The 12170-nt window shown below is 40.6% G+C and overlaps 2 protein-coding genes across 3 annotated transcripts; both read right to left on the bottom strand.

Moving 5' to 3' along the window:
* On the bottom strand, positions 1–7001 carry slc19a1 (solute carrier family 19 member 1). The gene is made up of 6 exons (XM_005812224.3): positions 6900–7001; positions 5100–5664; positions 3643–4387; positions 1981–2173; positions 1485–1626; positions 1–1367 (listed from the first exon to the last, which is right to left on the bottom strand). The coding sequence occupies exons 2-6, from the start codon at positions 5556–5558 to the stop codon at positions 1167–1169; spliced, it is 1740 nt and encodes a 579-aa protein (XP_005812281.2). The 5' UTR covers positions 5559–5664; positions 6900–7001; the 3' UTR covers positions 1–1166.
* An 881-nt stretch (positions 7002–7882) lies between these two features.
* On the bottom strand, positions 7883–11137 carry LOC102219006 (C-X-C chemokine receptor type 1-like). 2 transcript variants are annotated; one of them, XM_023329257.1, is made up of 2 exons: positions 11024–11137; positions 7883–9499 (listed from the first exon to the last, which is right to left on the bottom strand). In XM_023329257.1, the coding sequence occupies exon 2, from the start codon at positions 9495–9497 to the stop codon at positions 8439–8441; it is 1059 nt and encodes a 352-aa protein (XP_023185025.1). In that variant the 5' UTR covers positions 9498–9499; positions 11024–11137; the 3' UTR covers positions 7883–8438. The 2 variants fall into 2 exon arrangements, with proteins under 2 accessions (XP_023185025.1, XP_005812273.1); XM_005812216.2 differs by lacking the exon at positions 11024–11137 and adding an exon at positions 10667–10987.
* Between the last annotated feature and the right edge of the window lie 1033 nt (positions 11138–12170).

The following is a 12170-nucleotide window of genomic DNA, read 5'->3' as shown; positions in this document are numbered from 1 at the left end:
ACTTCATGCTCTACTTTTTTATTTAAGCCAATTATGCTTGGAAGTGACTTTTTTTGTCTCGTTTTCATCTGAAATTATATTTTGATCAAAAGGTAGATTTTCAGAACTTTGTGATTCAGCTGTACAAACAGTTCGGTTAAAGGAAGAACCACCAGCTGAGAAATCAGGAACAAAAAAAAAAGAAACAATAATCAGAGTTGTGAGCGACTACAGCTGAGAAAACAAGAATCATAACTTGGAAAGCGTGTTTTGAAAATCTTTTCATATGTCCTGATTGTCTTCATGTTACAACAAACAATGTATTTTAATTGATTTTATGATAGACCAGTGCAATTCAGTACTTGTACTCCACTTCATCAAAGTCTTTAAAAAAAGGCAAAATACAATGTAGCAACTACTACTATTTTATTTATGAATAAAAAATAAAAACTTTCAATTTCCTATCATACTGCATTTCTCAAATTATTTTAATCAAAGTAAAAAATGCACACTGAGCACATTCTGAACAAAAGTAGAATCCTACTAAAGAAAAATGAATATGACAGAGTGAAACTTCTGCTGTGTGGGAATTAGAAGTTCACTCTGAGCTTTAACCTGGTTTTAACCTGCAGCAGGATTAGGTAACACTGCATTCCTATGAATTTCAAAGTAAAAGCAGCAGTTTTTCTTTCTGGGTCCTTAAACTGTGGCACTAAATCTTAAAAAAATCTAAGAATAAAAACTGAGTTGTCCTACAAAGAAAAAAAGAAAACAATTTGTATCAAACACAAATTAATACTAGATTATTACAAATAAAATTAAACACTGCAGAAAATCCAGCAGTTTGTGGTCATGTTTCTTTTAGCTTTCAGCATGTGCTTGTATCACAAAATATGATTGTCTTTGTTAATGAAAAAAAAACAGCAAAATCAATACAATCAGATTTTGTCTACAGATATTTGTAACAAGTACAATCGGAGTGCTGTGTTAGGAAAAAAGTGTAATATGTTTCAAACCTGATGTGCTCTGTGACTGTTTCATGGTGCGAAACATAAATGTAGTGCAAGAGGCTTCAGGTAGCAGAAGACAAGACAGTTGCATGATTAAGGCTCAGAAAAAACGTCAGCCATCTTTACCAGATTAATATGACCGGTACCTCAGCAGCTTCTCCAAAGTGTTTGTTGCCTTTAGGCTTTGACACTTTGGCTGTTAGACAGCGGCTCTTCTTCAGAGGTCATTGAAACAGGCGTGAGCTCTGTGTGCAGCCCGTCGGGTGACGCCTCCTCCTCCCCCCGGTTCTGGGTCCGGAAGTGACGCACCAGGACGACGGCGGCGCTGATTAAGTACACCACGGTCAGCAGGATGAAGTAGATGAAGTAGATGCGGAACTGCAACAGAAAGTCAAAAGCTGAAGGAGCTGCTGGGAGCCGCAAGACGAGAGCCTGGGAAAAGTTTCGCTTGGCACATTGTTAATGTTTTCTGTCTCCTACAGTGAGTGACCTCACCTGAGACGTCACGTCTAATCCCAGGCCTCTCTTGTCTGAAAATATCAGGTTGATGATGCTTTTCAGTACTGTCCCCAAGAAAGTGTTGATGCCGAACACCAGAGCGCAGAGCTCCCTGGTGAGCGACGAGGCGATCTGGAAACTGGGGGGTGAGAAGATGGCAACACCCAACTGAGCAGTTTGAACACTAGAGGGCGCTACCAGCAGGAATAACTCTTTATAATCGATGCAAAACTTGCTGTTGGACAACAGGAAACGTTTTACTCCAGATGCAACTTTCTCAATCTCCAAAGATTAAATCATAAACTGGATTGCCATATCAACGTCGCTTCAGGGGGTGGTATTTTTTCTTTTTTTTTTATGAAATCGACAAACGGCAAATTACAGCACAATTTGAGCCATTATCAGTTTATAAAAAAAATAAATAAAGCCGTGCCTCAGTAACAACGTCTTAGTGTATACCATGTTTTCTCTCTTTTTTTTTTTTGTTACTCACGTGGCGATAGGAACCAGGAACTGGTAGAATCCTCTGAAGAGGATGTAGCAAGAATAACAGACCCAGATGTTTCCAGTGGTGCCCATGACCAGCAGCATGCCCGCCTGCAGCGCCGTGATGCCGCCGATGACCAGCTCCGACCAGATGTTCCAACGGATTTTAGCAAAGCCCGCCATGAAGGAGGTGATCGCACCTGCAGGGAGAGAGCAAAACAAAAAAGAAAAGAAATAATTTAGAATTAATCACGTTGTTTTCCAATAATTTTAGAACGGTACGCAGAAATCAATCAGGGCAGGTCAAACAAACACAAACATGTGGTTGTTGGTTACCCAACATCACGTTTTGGTTTATGACACTGTGGTGTTTCCATGTGATCTCCAGGTTACTTAATCAGATTAAAGTGCAGAAAGAAGTAAAAACAGAAAGTAAAGCAGTTGGTTTTATTCAGAGCTCTAGGGGAATGAGAACAATCGGTTATCCAGCCAGTAATGATGGTGCATCTGACTATAAGTATGACTATAATTGTCTGGTAGAAGAATCAACCGAAACCTGATCTTTTCCTGTTGGAAAAATCCAATGATAAGTAATTTATTATCATCTGTTAATCAGATTCTACGTGCTTTATTCTGGGTTTCCTTGACTTTTTCATAAGGATTACAAAACTCCAAATCCTCCCAGTCTTGTAAGACAGAAGCTTTAACTTCGATGAAAACGCCCCCGCCAAGCTACACTTGCTCTTCTCTCGCTTTCTTTTCTCAAACAGAAATGGCAAATGACTTTGAAAATATTTTCAAAGTCTGGCTGTTTTTTCTATCACTTGGTCTGGGATTTGACCTGAATTCAAAGTCCAAATAAACACATGCTGTAAATAAAGCACGCCTGTCAAACAATATGGCCACCCTGGGCACGCTGACATCACTAAGTTATGGAAACCCAAGGAGTGCATTTGTGAAAAATGAAGATTTCCCTCAATTTAAATCTTCAAACACTAAAAAAAAACAACAGATTATTTGATTTACTGCCCCGCCCTACATTTTATCTGTGCAACAATAAATTGTGATGAATCTGTTATTGAAATAATCTGCAATTTATTTAGCAATCAATTAATCATTAACTGGAGTATGCAGACTCAAAGATGGCTGTTTCCTGAAAGAAAAACACCCAAAGAGCCATAATTGCACATTTTGCACTTCATATAAAAACAACTTTTGTCTGTAGATCTATTCTACCCAGAACTCCTCAAGTATTAACTTGACCTGGTTCAGATTCTATACACCAAATCTCCTATTAAGGGCAGCAGATCAGCCCTACACAGTGCTGAATTAAGTCAAGCAGAAAGGTCTGAGTTTCCACATGTTGGCATTAGAAGTATTATTTAGCAGCAGATGCTACAAATGATCAAGCCTTCACTAAAGGAATGCTGTGTTACTGAATTCTAAAAAGGAATTGAATTGTTTGCTATTTACATCTTTTAACGGACTTTTAATATTGCATGTTAAGGACTTGTATGAAAATTGTCAGAAAGTGTCAGGATATGCTAATCTCAAAGGAAGGACCTACATATCAGGTAAAATGACCTACACCTGTGCTGGACAAAGTCCAGCGTACATCAGATATATTCCCGTTAACAGCAGGTGGGATAATTCCAGGTAAAGCGCTCACTCAGTAAGGTCGCAGCTGCCTCCACCGCGCCGTTGTAGTTGGCGGTGGAATGCACTTTGTTCCACAGGATGTGGACGTAGAACAGTACCAGGTAATACCCCGTGGAGTTGAAGATCCACCACAGGGACCAGAGCCTCAGGTTAGGCCTCTTCACCATGTTCCCGACCTCCAGCAGCATCTGCACAAAGATGGACTCCTTCCAGCGCGCCGCTGAGGACAAACCCGCCCTCCTGGGGTTCATCTCGTCCGTTTCAGAAGGGGCGGCTTTCTCCGCCGGCTCCTGTCTCTTCGTCCGGTTGAAAAACAGCGAGCGCTTCGGCCAGGGCAGGCAGCACGCCAGCGCCAGCCCGAAGCTCACAAAGCCCAGGGAGATGGCGTCCAGAGTGTAGTAGCTGATGTCACCCAGCGACAGGCACAGCTGGCCCAGCACAGAGCTGACAAAGACGCCCAGCAGGACGGAGGAGCGGGAGTAGCCGGCCACGCGCTGGTAGAGCACCGGGCTGACCAGGGAGAAGATGTAGGAGGAGTACGCCACGCGGCACGCCATGGTGATGCCATAGAAGAACTCCATCAGCTGCATGTGGAGCAGCGTGGCGCCCAGCAGCATCAGCACCCAGATCACCACGTGGCTCACGCCCTGGATGATCAGCACCGGCTTGTAGCGCAGCAGGTCGGTCAGCAGGAAGGCCGGCACCAGCACCGCCATGTAGGAGTACGTCAGCACCGGAGTGATCTCATTGGTCACCTGGGGACAGCAGCGGCGCCGGGTTAAAACTTTTCCCCTTATATAGTGTCCAAGCTGTTCACAACAAATGTTCCTACGGTCTTACAGTTGACTGTACCTGACACAGAAAACAAGGAAATAACCAAGGACAAATCCTGGCTCCTTAAACACTTCTGTTAAAACTCTTATTTCAAGAGCTCAGTTCCTATAAAACTATAAACCTTCATAGTTTTCATTGTTATATAATTTTACATCATCTAAAACTATAAATGGATGGATTTATAGAAGGCTGGATTGTGTAGAAACATTTGATGTTTCAGCAAAAGTGGGAGAAGGTTGAAAATAAAAACTAAAAACAACTGTCCTTATTTTTAACAAGCTTGTGTAAAATAGTAATTTAAAAACATGCTTCTGATTATTAGCATGAGTCGTCTGTCCACTTCAACCGCTTTAGTGACCTTTCTGAACTCTAAGCTCATTTTGGTCCTTCGAAGTCATTAAACAAAATCACATCTGTACAAGTCACTCATCAGCCTCCGATGACGCAGTTAGGAAGAATGTGAACTATGACCTCGAGTGAGACGGATCAGTTCCCCTGCGGGGAAACTTGAATTCATCCGAGGAGAAAAACCCGATAAACAGTTGCAAAGGTGAAATGTGACAGTAACAAGACCAGTTGGAAAGCCTTTGTTGTTTCCTCTGAGTTAATTATCAATGTTTGGACCCCACTGACCTGCTCTCTGGTGAAGTTCTTCTCTGAGCTCAGCAGATTGGGTGTGATGAACGACTCCCCGGGCCTTATGGAAGCCATGAACCCGTAGAAACACAGAAACATCACGGAGTACGTCAGCTTCCCGACGTCCTCGGAGGGACACGGCACCGCGGCCGCCTCCGGGTCCCCGCGTCCCTCGCCGTCTTCCAGCGGCGGCGCCGTCTTCAGATCCACATCTTTCCCCGCCGCCGCTCCGTCCGCTCCCATCGTGGCTGCTGGATGGTCGGTCGCCCCTGGATACGGAGCGCTGCCGTTCTGCTGCTCTATCAGATCAGCATGTGAAGCAAAACTGATCCGGCTGGAATGAAAGAGCAGTGGTGCTGTCCCACACCGTTTGGTCCTCTGTGAGTGAAGACAGGCTGAGCTACCTGGAATGAACCATTTTACAGGATGATGAAATAGTAGGTACACAGCTAGCATGCCGTCGTCCGCATGAGAGAGAAGCTGTTGACCTTTGCCCCTTTCGACCGTGCAATATTGTTCGACAGAAAGCTATCCAGCAGCTGAGGCTCGGCGCTTTGTTGACCTGAAACGATAACAGTGCATTCTGTTAGTCAAGCCTATCTGACTTTGTCTTGCATAACAGAAAGTAAAAAGGAAAACCCTCACATTTTTATCCTTTTTGTGATTTTCCTAAACAAAATCTCTAAACATTTGGTCTAAAAACGGCTCAAATCTGACGCAAAGATTATGAAAAGATGGCCAATGAGAAAATCTTGTGATGTTCTCCACCTCAGAGACCGACATGGTAACGCACTGTATTCTACACATGGAAACCAGGAAGCTTAGTTAAACAAATCCATCTAAACCACATGCAAAATAACCAGAGACAACAAATCACTGCAGTCAACAAATCACTGCCCTCTGAGGAAACAGATCCGTTTAACCACAAATGTGTTGTTGATGCAAAAAAAAAAAAAAAGACAATCAGGAAAATAAACTACATTACACAGATTATAAATTAGTTATATTATTTACTTAAGCTTTTTTTTTTGCCAAAAATGTACCTTTACAAGTAGTTTTAAGGCACCATACTTTTAACCTTTACTTGAGTGATATTATTATGAAATACTGTTTAAGAATAACATAAACGCACTACCCTAAATTTGCTATACAATAAGGTTATTTATGTTTAATAACGGCTTTATTTTAGTCTTTAAAACATCAAAATGAAATGTGTTCCTGTCATTTTACCATTTAACTCTTAGTTGAGTAATTTCCTGGAAAGCTTTTTACATTAGTAAACAGCAGCGCTGCTCTTACTGTACCACCACATGTCGGGGGTATGAATACTTTTGCGAGGCCCAGAATGTTCTAAAGCCACTTCGGTTCTGAGGCAGTAAAACAGGTGCTATAAAACCATTTTAATGTGTTTACCACGAGGACTTTACTTATTCTGCATTATTTCCAGGTGTCATTCTAATGAAGACAACACAGTGCAACAGAAGACTGAACGTGTCTGACTGGACGTGTTTTTACAACAAACGCGTAACACGCGGCACTAGCGGGCTAGCTGCTAATGTGTCTAACAATGATATTAAAAAGAGACGTAAGCTTTTCAGTCATAGAAAGCTGCAGCTAACAAGTTAGCATTACTGTCCAAAAGGCGGAGCAGCAATCTGGACTCCGTCAGCACAAATTATTAAAATGGCGTTTAAGGCTAATTAACCTCAGCAAGCCAGAAAATGGTTAGCTACCTGTTAAAAACCTGCATTTCAGTGACATAAAATTAAAAAATGTAACAAATAAATGTAATGTTACCTCGTATGGATCACTTGCAAAGCTTCAAAACCGCTAGGGTTTCTGGGAACCGCAGTTCTCCCCCACAACCAAGATGATTAACGGTCTCATATGTTGTAACATGTTTATTTGGGGGATTGTTTCTTGTGCAGCTGACACAAAAATGATTTTAACTGGCTAATGTTTTTGTTATATGTCTTAAGCAATATGCTTAAAATGTACAATAATAAGAACATCTTTGCTATAATTTTCTTGATTTTATTTTTAAACTTACCTTTCGCCTTAAAAAGGAGGTAATGTATGACCTCTTCTGGTAGGTCACTGCTATTGCAACAACAACTACTACTACTACTACTACTACTACTACTAATAATAATAATAATTAATAATAATAATGCAGCTGTATGACACACACTAATACATTTCAGCATGTCATTTTATTTTCCCTTTTTATACCAATATAAAAATATAATTTGAACGTATATTACATACATAAAAGTAGATATATTAATAATGTTTTGAATGCCAAAATCCTTAGTTTGTTCACAAACTTCACATTCATTTATTTCTGTTTTCTTTAATAACTATGACTTCTTGCTTCACTGAAAAATTTACATTAGAGCAATAAAAGTATTCTTATTTCACAAATGCTATGCAATTAAAAAAGACCGACATGGTTAACATATTCTGTTTCCATGTGCGGTTCATCGCCACAAGAGGGAGATAAACCACACAATATTTTTGCTATTAGTGGGAAGTTGAGTGGAAGGGAAAAAGTGCATAGGCAGCAGAAATAGCTTTCATTTATAAATGAATGTCCCAGGCTCTAGAGGATGAACAGACATTCAGTTTATTTAGCTTGAGGTTCAATGGGAAATTTCTGTGGTCAACGATGATTTTAGGACTCTTGTCATCTGCTTTACAACTTTATTGTAAAGATGCAAATGTGTAAAATGAAATTAATTTCAGCTTGGAAAAGTTAAAACAAATTTATTTAACGAGTTGTAAATAGATTTATTGGTTACAATCAAACCAAACAAGTTTGGATAGAATATATATATATATATATTTCATGTATTTGCATATGAAAGCACACATTCAGCATCGTCTTTATTCACAAAGAAGACAGATAAAAGTTGAAACTTTACACTGTACAATTGTAAATATGGTAAAATTATACTTTTAAGGGATTTAACAGTACTTTATTTTCTTAAATATATCGTAAAATGCGCTACCATTGTGTCAATGAAATAACATAGGTGTAACATGACAGCAGCAATATGTCATAATATCTAAGAGGAGTACAAGAAGTCCAACCATTGAAAATAATTGAAATATCTATTGTCTTTTATTTCCATAAAAACAAAAAACAAAAACAATGATACATCCTAAAGTGGATCTAATTTATTTTATCTTATTTTTGTGACAGATTTGGACACTGCTGCCAGTTTTCATCATCTCAAATCAGATACAAAGAGAATGTTAAACCACGTCTCCATGTTTGTTGATTCCTCTCACTATACAAGCAATACAAATCTAAGTTTAAGACCTCAAACGCATTCAGAGAATTGTTCCAGTTCCCTCCGAGGTCTGAGAGGTTGACCGGCTGGCCTTTGACCCTGACATCCTCTCCTGTCTGAATTTCTTCTGCATGAGGTACATCATTTTCTTCCTGAACTTCTCTCCCACAAAGGCGTACAGGAACGGGTTTATGGAGCTGTGCAGAAGAGCCAGGGTGTTGGTTATATCAAGGGCTAAGGTCACCGACCTCCTGAAGCTGCAGTCGAACGGGATCAGGTTGGTTCTGACCAGCGTGTCGATCATCATGGTTATATGGTACGGCGCCCAGCACAGCAGGAACGCGATCACCACGGCTATGATCACCCTCATGGCCCGGTGCTTCTGGAAGCCGCGAGTGTTCAACAGCCTAGTGACGGTCACGCCGTAGCAGGCCACCATGACGGCCAGCGGGATCAGAAAGCCAAAAATGTGGCGAAACCCACGAGTGGCGATCCTCCAACTGGTGACGCTGCCAATGTCGAATCGTTCTGTGCAAATGAGCCTCTCGGAGTTCTCGTCAAGCTTGAAGGCGTCGTTGAAAAGGGCAGGCAAAGCGAGGCCCCAACCGAGGGCCCAGACCGCCGCACACAGGATCCTGCTGCACTTCCTCTGTTTAGTCCCGTGGGTCTCATTGGCATGCACAATCACAAGGTACCGATCAACACTGATGCAAGCCAGGAAGATTATGCTGGTGTAGAAGTTTGCTTCTATGACCAGGTTGAGGAACTTGCACATGAAGTCGCCAAAGAGCCATCCCCAAACCAGCGCTACTGCGAAAAATGGGAGCGTCAGGGCCATGAGTCCGTCTGCTACTGTCAGGTGGAACAAGTAGACGTCTGATGAAGTCAAAACCTGTCTGCTGGAGCTGATCACCCATCCTACCAGCAAGTTACCCGGGATCGCCAGTAAAAAGTTAGCCACGAGGATCAGAGACGAGATCGCCCCTGCCGTAGGATCCAGAGGTTTTGGATTACATGATATTGTGTTTAGGTTCACGTCGAACGGTTCAGTTTCATTTTGGTCAAAGTAGTCGTCAGGGATGACATAGGTGAAGGACATGGCTATGGGAAAGAAACAGAGTGAAATCTTTCATTTAAACTGAAGAAAACAGTTTGGGAAAGTTCTTCAATTTGGTTTCAGAGCTTCAACATTTTAAAGGAAATGCTAAAAGGACGGCATGGGATTTAAAAAAGAGGTTCTTTAAATTTATTAGAACTACATAATATCCTCTTGGTGGAAATAATAATTTCCTCCGAATCAAATGCAGTGGATCCCTGGTGTTTGTGGGGATCTACAGCCACCCATGCATTGCTAGAATTGACAAATACTTCAGACCCCCTCTAAAACCATTATAACCACCCATCTTAATAATTCAAATATACCTTAATATACACTAATACACAAAGCTTAGTCTTTGCACTGCAGTAGAAGTTAACATCTACTCTTCCTTATCTACTTTCTTGGGGGTTAAACCAATCAGCAACAAGGAAAATGTATGACACACCGGGATTGGCTGTTTTGCAAACACCAGTCAATAGTGTATTTGTTAGAATTGTGTCTTTATATTTCAGTTTCCCAAACTGGATCTTCTTTCTTATATATCTTAGTCGTGGTGTTTGAAAGAATCTGTGAATATGCAATTTTTTGTAAGTAATTTCTAGTTATGTTCAACTGAAAAATCGTCAAATACTGAACCATAAACATACAGTATATGCAAGAATTTAGACAGAACAAGGAGGTTGGAGGCTTGGATGCATCACCAATGATGCTCCTGCTTGAAACACGCACGCAAATAAAATATTCCTATAGCAACTGTGCGATATAAAAGTAACCAAAATATCATTGAAGTTTAAGTGGATGTCATTTTATTGATGTTTACACTTATTTCTAATTGTAATTCTGCCAGAAAATAAATTCCATCTTCAATTCTCATGGACGTTTCAGACAGGAAGATCTTTGGAGGTGCACTGCCTCCAACCTGCATTTAATGCGAAAATAACAATCAGCTTCTTTGTTGGTAAGACAAATGCAAAGGCAAATACTGAACAAAGTACAGTATTTAAAACATTACGTAGTTTCATCAAGTGAAACTACTTAATTTCAGCTTTCTCCCTAAACCTTTTTTTTATTATTCCTATGACAATTGTTTGATTTCAAACTATATCAAATGTCACTAATTTAGCCAGATCTGTTAACTTTTTAGAAGATTTACTGTATCAGGGACTCACCTCTGTCTTGATAGGAAACCTCAGCATCCAAATGACTCTGCACCAGTGTGGTAATTTCTTTAATGATACGTTATGTCCTGCTTGTTTTTTCCACTGCGGTTTGACCTAATGTCCTGTTTCCCTTTTTTACGTGTGTTCCTGAACACGACTGCATCAACACTTTTTCACTACTACGACATGTTCCTCTGAGATAATCTGTTTAAAGTTAAGAATAAATAAGTATTTTTAATCAGGTCCACATCATTAACCTCCCGCCACTATGTTTCTCGATGTTTTGGAGTTTGGATCCATCGAACCATAAAATTGTAGAATATGTCACATTTTCTAAAAAATACAACAACAAAAAAAAAACCCAACCTGTACTTTGTAGAAATGAAAAGCCTCCCTGAGCCCGTCTCCACTTTCTGATGATTCACCGGATGCAAAATCAGGATACACTTATTGATAGTTGACCATTTATTTGGTCGGAGATTCATGTTTCTTACTGCACACAAGAGGAGGGTGTGTGTTGCAGGATTTCGTTGGGTAACCAGCTTCGTGTTGTAAGGTGTTTCACAAAATCCACTTTCCACTTTTTGGAAATCAGTTTGTAAAATGTTCTCCTCCTTGATTGAGTAAAGGACTGGTTTTAAGCAACAATCTGCCAACTCTGTATTTTTCTGAAGCAGACAGGTTTGGGTGGGCAGCTTCATGTTGAGACAAACATCACAAAGCATGAAGAGAAGCTTGTAAAATAGTCAGTAATGACAGGTGGCAGACTGTCTCGCTGACAGAACCCTTCCTTCCCTGCCTTCTACCACTACATTGTTCTTCTAAAGAATCAAAACACATACATTAAATTTTTACTCCATCTTTGACTCATCTTTCTTGAGCCCTGCTTAACAACAACATGCAGGCTTTTACAATTGTAAATGCCCTCAAGCACGACGGTTCCCCAACGAGAAATGCCAGTTTTTAGTTTACTCTTTTTTTAAGTCAGAGGTGTCTCTTATTGCTCTCACCAGCTGAGCAGGTGTTGGTAACAAAGAAATAACAACATAATAAATCTCAACAACAAACCAATTCGGCGCTCTTGGCGCGGTGCTCAGGGGGAGAGCGGCAGATGTCACGGTCGGAGAGCAGGGAAGCTGGAGGATGTCCAGTCAGACCGTCAGTTCCCGAAACCGCACAACAAAAATGACTTTGTAGAAGCGCACACGGGGTCACCGTGACACCATCAGACAAAGCACAGAGTAAAATACACATGGGTTTTTTAAGACCTTGGGAGAGTTTGAAAGAATCTGACATGTATTCCAGATATTTCTTCTAAAACCACACATTTTATTCATTTTCCTTAATCATCATCATCATCATACATATACGGAAGCATTTAATGAGAATATATTTAAAACACACTGAATTCCAGATCTGTTTAGGATCCCATTCATCAGGAAAAACCTGAGATATTTGTTGTACTGACAGGCTGGAAGCTGTCACACACGTTCGGATTAATTCTCGCTTGAAA

This window comes from Xiphophorus maculatus, chromosome 24, assembly GCF_002775205.1.
Source record: "Xiphophorus maculatus strain JP 163 A chromosome 24, X_maculatus-5.0-male, whole genome shotgun sequence".
NCBI lineage: Eukaryota > Metazoa > Chordata > Actinopteri > Cyprinodontiformes > Poeciliidae > Xiphophorus > Xiphophorus maculatus.
Note: the sequence above shows the minus strand (reverse complement) of the source record. Positions and strands in the feature narration are given on the sequence as shown.

Excerpts from the sequence above, each read along its gene's own strand:
- LOC102219006 (XM_023329257.1), bottom strand. The coding sequence starts at position 9,497 with ATGTCCTTCACCTATGTCATCCCTGACGACTACTTTGACCAAAATGAA.
- slc19a1 (XM_005812224.3), bottom strand. The coding sequence starts at position 5,558 with ATGCTAGCTGTGTACCTACTATTTCATCATCCTGTAAAATGGTTCATT. Across the intron at positions 2,174-3,642 it reads GGCAGCTGCGACCTTACTGA|GTGCGATCACCTCCTTCATG; the intron begins GTGAGCGCTTTA and ends CTCTCCCTGCAG. Across the intron at positions 1,627-1,980 it reads TTCCTGGTTCCTATCGCCAC|TTTCCAGATCGCCTCGTCGC; the intron begins GTGAGTAACAAA and ends CTCACCCCCCAG.